At 33.0% G+C, this 7,336-nt stretch overlaps 1 protein-coding gene across 1 annotated transcript; it reads right to left on the reverse strand.

Annotated features, from left to right (window-relative positions):
• Window positions 1–3,878: 3,878 nt before the first annotated feature.
• On the reverse strand, window positions 3,879–5,669 carry LOC147403396 (transcription factor MYB30-like). The gene is made up of 3 exons (XM_086438977.1): window positions 5,478–5,669; window positions 5,049–5,178; window positions 3,879–4,781 (listed from the first exon to the last, which is right to left on the reverse strand). Exons 1-3 carry the CDS (start codon window positions 5,608–5,610, stop codon window positions 4,262–4,264), a joined length of 783 nt encoding a protein of 260 aa, XP_086295103.1. The 5' UTR covers window positions 5,611–5,669; the 3' UTR covers window positions 3,879–4,261.
• Between the last annotated feature and the right edge of the window lie 1,667 nt (window positions 5,670–7,336).

Here is a 7,336-nt window from a genome sequence, read left to right on the forward strand (position 1 = left end):
CGTTTGATTCACTATTTTACGAGAAATTGATTTATTAGAAAAATGTCATTTATTGACTATAAAGTAAACTCATTTTCTTATTCTACAAGGAAAATAATTTTCTTGTGGGATGAGAATATTTAAGTCAAATCGTTCACATTGACCATATATAGTTGGATTTTAAACCAATTTTTCATCGACATCCATTTTTCACGTGTAATATGATGATTTGACATTGATTTTCCTACACCAATCGAATGCATTGGGTCCTCCTTTTAAAAAGGCCTAGACAATGCTAAATCAATTTTGAAGGAAAATTCACTTGATGATAATCCTGCTATTTAAATAAATTTTGAATTTGATTAAGGGTGGTTGTGTAAAGAAACAAATGAATTAAAGTCTTAAATTATTTAAATTTACAAAAAAAAAATTGATCTGGTAAATTAAAAAATACCCAACTTTTGAATGGGTCATGATAAATTCCTAAGGCGTTTCGTTAAGAAGAAACAAGGTCGAAACAACAAGTATTAATCCATTCGCACACCTTAGATTCAACCAATGTAGTTTTTGCGAGGAATTATCATAATGATTATTATAATATTAATTTGAAAAGTTAACAATGAGACTAGAGATGATTCAATTAATGGGAATCTCTATTTGCCAATTGAGATATCATTTTGAGAGTTCCAAATTTACAATTTAGTAATTTTTAGATATTGGCAGTTTTCAAGTTTTGTTTTTCTTTGCTTTGCAAAAAATGACTTGTGATTTTTGACTTCTTGAGAGGGGAAATGTTTAGCACCCAACCATTTGCCCAATGTTTTGTCCTACATGGGTTAGAAGTTTTGGAATGAACTGATTTTTGGTGAGGATGATCTCCTCACCTCACCAGAAATCAGTCTATTCCAAAACTTCTAACCCCATCACAGATGATTTACAAAAAATGGACAGTTCACGAGTTTTCAACTTGTAAACATGGGGTTAGAAGTTTTGAAATGGGCTGATTTTTGGTGAGGATGATCTCCTCACCTCACCAGAAATCAGTCTATTCCAAAACTTCTAACCCCATCACAGATGATTTACAAAAAATGGACGGTTCACGAGTTTTCAACTTGTAAACATGGGGTTAGAAGTTTTGAAATGGGCTGATTTTTGGTGAGGATGATCTTTTAATCGTAGAGATCATCCTCACCAAAAATCAGTCCATTCCAAAAATTCTAACCCATGTAGGACAAAACATGTTGGGCAAATGGTTGGGTGCTGAACATTTCCCCTCTCAGTTGGGTGCCGAACGAGACCCTCTTGAGAGATACTGATGCCTTTTTCCTTGTTAAAAAACTGCTGAATCTAAGAGACTCTCTACATGATAAATCTAATCAAAGACTAGGGATCATTTAGGTACTCCCCTTAGTGGACCTACAAATGACAAATAAGCTTCATTTGTGAATTCTAGCCATTGGATTAGAGCAATTCCCACTCTGGGCTTATAGTCCATCTACACTACATGAAAAAATGGGTAGATTCGACGTAACTCTTTTCTACATTACGTCGAATTTAGCCCTATTTCACGTTAATGGTAAGACATGCTCGTAGGGCCTATTAAAAAAAAAAATTACTCAAATATAATGGTTATTAAAGTCGGGCCATTGAGGGTTGTTATCGTTTGTGGAGCTTAAAATACTGATTTGCAAGGAGTATTGTTAATCATTCTACAATTTAAAACCCTAATTACATTTCTTGGGGTATTATATTTCTTTATTTGAGAATGGGTGAAACTGTTCGGATCCATGGACATACCTCAATCTCGATGAAATCAAGTAAATCTCTATGTTTTCTTTGTATGATTTGCATCTCTATTTTTCTTAATGTTGGTAGATCGATTTCTTTACTAGAGTGAGTGTGCAAAGGAGAGGTGAAGATTGTCAGCCTCAACTCCTTTGAATTTGTGTTTGGAAACTTCACAAAATCTTAGGTCTTTCAGAATGATTTACCGAGTTTGAAACTGATGGATTTTTAATCAATAAGAAAAATTGATGGATTTTTAGGAAGTAACGTAAAGAAAAAATTGCCTAATTCCTTAATTATTATTATTATTTTTTTGGATTTTTGTGTGACTTGATCTTAGTGTTCAATGGGACCCACTCATCAAGTTGAATCAGCAAGTCATCAAGTCAACGAATCAATTTAGTTAAGTCAGCTCGAAAATTCACCAAGTTGGATTATAAACTCTACTGAATTACACAGTTACATTTAACATTTTCCTACATAACAAAAAAATATTCTTACTATTATAAAATGCTAAAACCTTGTTTTGTTAAATATTTATAAATTTATTTAATTTTATTTGACTCATCTGAGTCAACAGATGAATCATGAACTTGACTAAGCTCGATTCGAGTCGAGTTTACTTATACTTTGGTACCATAAAAAATAAGTCGGTCTCATCATCATCATCATGGGTAAGTTGAAATTTAAAGGTGCAATGAGTAAAATTGACCTTGAATTCAATAATGATAATAATAATCTTACCTTAATTCCAAGAATTGAGAATGTGGCAAAATACCCACCATTTTCTTTTCTTTTTCTATATTTTGGATAGGCAACGACCCGAGTAATTCGCCGCCTATAGCCACTAGAGAAGAACATCAACTCAGTGGGACTTCTACTACATGGAGAGAGGAAAGGTACAAAACCACCGTCCAGTCAAGTGAACGTGCTTGGCCAAATACACAAATCACTTAATTTAAGAGAACTTTTATTGACACTCCAACTTTTACTTATTACACCTCAACTAAATATAAAAGTCAAGAGAGTCGTGCTCGAATGACCTCAAGATTGTACCTCATATTGTACATCTTGATGTGAAAGTGAATACGAATCATGGATGCTTTTTTACTCATATCTCGATGAAAAGCATCTATGATTCAACATTATTCAAGTCAAAAAGTAATAGGACGGAGAGATATCGAAGGAGTAGGAAGAGCACGAGATCAACATCAAGAGGTCAAAGTAGAGGATTTGTCTTTGATTTCAACTTGTTTTTTTCGGAGGGTTATTGTCGTGGCAATTTGTAACTCATTTTAATCTTGTGCAAGTACCATGAGGAAAATTTTGATGTGGAAATGTCAATTCCTATTTTAAATTGCGTGTGTTAATTTTTAGTTGGGATGTGATAAATAATTTAAGTAATTGGGGTGTAATAAGAAAAAGTTAGGGTGCCAATATAATTTCTCTATTTTAAAATCCTTTTTTTTATTTTTATGTTTATTTTGAATATGAAAAGATACCCTTATACCTTCTTGAATGAGACTGAACCCTTGGAACATTTCAAGCACATGAACCAATCTCTTTTGACTAATTTTTTTTATATATTTTATCATCAGATAAATCTATTTTTAATGAGATCAATAACTTGGATGATGGTATCATCCAGAGACTTTATCAACTAAGCTTAATTGGTATCAGCTTAAAAAAAAATTTCTTGCTCTTTGATGGTGAAATTTATATCTTTTTTTTTTCTTTCTTTTCCTTCCTCATTTTTAATACTTCAATAGAAGAAAAATACTAACCTCAAATAATATTTATGGCTTTCCTTCAAACTAGTGGCTTAGATGGAAGTATATTTCATAGGGATTCCCAAAGGATGATCCCTAAAAAACATGTATTGATTTCAAGGAATCTGTGTTTTTCTTCCCATCCAACAGCATAGTTTAAGGATAGTATTTGATGACCGTCAAGTTGGCATTTGATGAATAGTGCTCACCAGGAATTTATTTTAAGACATCTAACCAAACATTTACAATGGTTAAAATAAATAAATATTGTTCATTTAGGAAATTTTTGAAATAATTATTTTAATATTACAAGGATTATTTGTCTAACAATTAGCTATTTAATCATACCAAATCACAAAAGGAAATATCATATAAGTTCAATTTAAAATTGACATTAAAATCCTAATAAAATTACAGAAGAGCTTAATCTAATGTAAATGATAATTAGTTCATTGGAGATTTGAAGGGTTGAGATTACAGATTATTAACATGCCAACTTCATGTTGTCTTACTTTTTTTCTTTTCTTCTTCTGTTGTTAGTATTTTTGAATCTGTGTCAATGTCATCTCCCTACTTTCCATGCAAGGTTGCAAACCCTCTCTATACAAAAAATTTAAAAAGAAAACAAAAAAATCTCCCCTTCACCACCTCCAAATACTACTTTTGTTTCTTCTTTTCTTTTCTAAAGGTTGAAAACTAAATTTCTAAAAAACCAACTCAAAATTCCATCAAATTTTTGGTAATTCCCCTGCCTCTACCAAGAGATTGTACCAAAAATCCAAGCCATCGCCGACGTTCGAAGAACTATATGTCATACAAACCGGAGATAAAGGACTTTGAAGTTGTGGGTCAGTCGGAAAATACCCTGATGTGTCAATATCCGTCCAGAAAGTTTCATCGATTTCGAAGAAATTCTCCGATGAGACCGTGTAGTCTTCCTTGGTGCCCATGTCATGGCTTTGGCCCGTTACGATTGAGGAGGATGAGTCGGTGCCAGACGAGACGTTACTTGAACTTTCTTGTGGGGATGATTGTTGAACATAGCCCGGATTGTCAATTCTTGATTGGGTTGGGAAATTTATAGGTTCTGTTTCTCTTATAGTGTTGGCTTCACATTTTGATAATTCCACGTTTTTCTTCTCTTTGGTGGCTTGATATTGTTTGAGTCTCTTCTTCAAGTGGGTATGCCAAACATTCTTAATCTCATTGTCGGTTCGACCAGGTAATCTTGCTGCTATGGCAGACCATCTGGAAAATTAGAACAAAGATTTGTAAGAAATTTGAAATACTTCAAGTATTAATCTTGTTGTTTAACAGTATTGTAGTAGCTAGTGGTCGGTTTTGTGGCAAAACTTCAAAAAATAATCAATGAAACAGTGTTTTTTGGCTCTAGAATAGCCAATTTTATACTGAACAAAGCTTCAAAGTGATTAGTACATCATCGAAATTTTAGGATTAATGTTCATAGATTCTAAAATCTTGGATTCTACAAAGTGGGTATCGATCAAAACACACCTATTGCCAAGCATTTCATGTAATTGGATGATAGTTTCCTCTTCTTCTCGGCTAAAGTTCCCTCTCTTAATATCTGGTCTTAAGTAGTTCGTCCACCGGAGTCTGCAACTCTTCCCACACCTCAATAAACCTGAATAGGAAACAAAATGGATTATTAATTATACAAATTAAATGTATAATCTCTTTCTTTTGATCTCATGTAAACGAGTTTTAAAACCTATCAAAATAATGTGATGATATCCATCAAAAAGATTAAAAAAGAAATTAATGGTAAAAGGTCGAAATTGAATATAAAGATTCTTTAATCCATATAGCTCTATTGGTGGGTTTTTTTTTTTCTTTTCAAAATTGAATCTAACCAAAAACTAATCCATATCGCCGAGTCCTTTAGATGTTCATGCAAATACCCAATTGAGATGTTGTAATTACCAGCTTGTTTAGGGAGAGCGCGCCAATTTCCATGGCCGTAAAGCCGAATATAATTGATCAAAATGCGATCTTCTTCGGGAGTCCATGGTCCTTTCTTTAATCCCATCTTCTCACAACAAGGAGCTCTCACCATTTTTAATCTCAATTGAAAGTTGGAATAAAGTTCTCACTCTTTCAAATGAGATACTAAAACTCAAGATCTTTTTAAAGACAATCAATGTCTATTTATACAAGAGACTCCAGATCAAAACGTGTGTGTTCCCTACAAAGTCCAAAAGCTGAATAAGTTTTCAAAATAAGGCAGCAATTTCTCAGAAAGTGGGTCCTCTCTCTCTCTCTATTTCTCGGAAAGTGGGTCCCCTCTCTCTCTCCCGCTCACACTCTTAAGATTTGTTTTATACTAATTAAGCATGGGTTATTAACACGCTTTTAAATCTCGTCCAAGACCGAGATAACTCGCCTGAGTCATCTTGGTATCGTCCATGAACAACATGGATAGACAAGGCGTCTCAAGTGTGTGGAATCTTATGAGATAAACGAGATGAATTGGCCGAGTTAACTGGGATTTTATATATTTTAATTAAAATAATTATTTTTTATAATTTAAATCTAAATTATCTAAATAAAATATGGTTTTATGTTTAAACAACTTCTAAATAACCTTATATTATAATATAAAAAATTATAATTATTTTCATATAAATATACATAAGTAAATAATTATAAATTGAGTTAAAAGATTTATATCATTTGAAACGAGTTGACTCATCCAAGACAACTTGATCTCATCCATGGAAGAGACGAGATGTCAAATCTAAAATTGAAACCATGTTTACTAAAGATTTCTTTAGAAGTCATTTAGTATCTTAATTAAAATAACCATAGGCTTATGCATGACTAAACCTAATAAAGAAATATTAGCAAATATAAGTAGAATAATGATTTTCTTACCCCCTCCCTCCCTCTCTCCCTCACATACACCCCCATCATAGAGTCGTAAATCATTTGCCTTGAGATATATAGAATCATAAATCTTTTCTTGTGTTTCCCCGAGACAAATGATTTACGATTCTCTGATGAGGTATCAGATTATTATGACTCATAAATGGGCTTAGCTTTTTTTTTTTTTTCCCTTCCCCATCATGACTCATATGTGTGTTAGGGTCTTTTGAGTTGCTTAATTGGGTCTAATTATGTAAATTAAAAAAGAAAAAAAAGAAAATAGAATACATGGTTTTTCTGTTTTTAAGGTGGTGGTGGGAAATCGTAGGAAGGAAAGAGGAAGTTGGGTACAAAGGTACAAAAGGGGTTCACACCTTCTGACTTTGTCTTTATTACGGGAATTAGCTTTTAGGGATGTATATGAACTGGAGGGGTCAAATAAAGAGGCTTGTGCCCTTCTGCCTGTATTTTAAGAAATGATTATTAGGCCATGCACCTCATGTATTTCTTTGATCAATACATTTGAAAATTCAATTGAGGATAACCTCAGCATTACTAGTCAAACCCCAGCTGACTTTTCTTGATTTATTTTCTTTTATTTAAAGTGGTAGTTTTTGTAGATGTTGATGTGGATGTGACATGGCACATTGAGATTTTACATGGAGCATTGGCATTAGTTAAGGTGGCACCTTATGTATCAGTTTTAACAAAGGTTGTCGATTGATATGGCCAGACTTAAAGGCGATTACTTAGTGTTGAATCCTTAATCACGATTAATGAAACTAGGATGTATAGTTTCCTCAGATGTGTTTTCCTTGGGTTATTACCAATGCTTTGGGATGTGCATTAGAACCATAATCTACCCTTGTTATATACAATCATACACACACACACACACAAAATAAAATTACGAGAGA

Source organism: Akebia trifoliata, chromosome 4 (genome assembly GCF_017979445.1).
Source record: "Akebia trifoliata isolate Shusen 1 chromosome 4, ASM1797944v1, whole genome shotgun sequence".
NCBI classification, from domain to species: domain Eukaryota; kingdom Viridiplantae; phylum Streptophyta; class Magnoliopsida; order Ranunculales; family Lardizabalaceae; genus Akebia; species Akebia trifoliata.

Bases quoted from the DNA above. Each gene is read 5' to 3' on its own strand.
- LOC147403396 (XM_086438977.1), bottom strand. From the start codon at position 5,610: ATGGTGAGAGCTCCTTGTTGTGAGAAGATGGGATTAAAGAAAGGACCA. The intron at 5,179-5,477 runs GTAATTACAACA...TTTCCTATTCAG, and splicing joins CGCTCTCCCTAAACAAGCTG to GTTTATTGAGGTGTGGGAAG. The intron at 4,782-5,048 runs GTGTGTTTTGAT...CTAATTTTCCAG, and splicing joins CATGAAATGCTTGGCAATAG to ATGGTCTGCCATAGCAGCAA.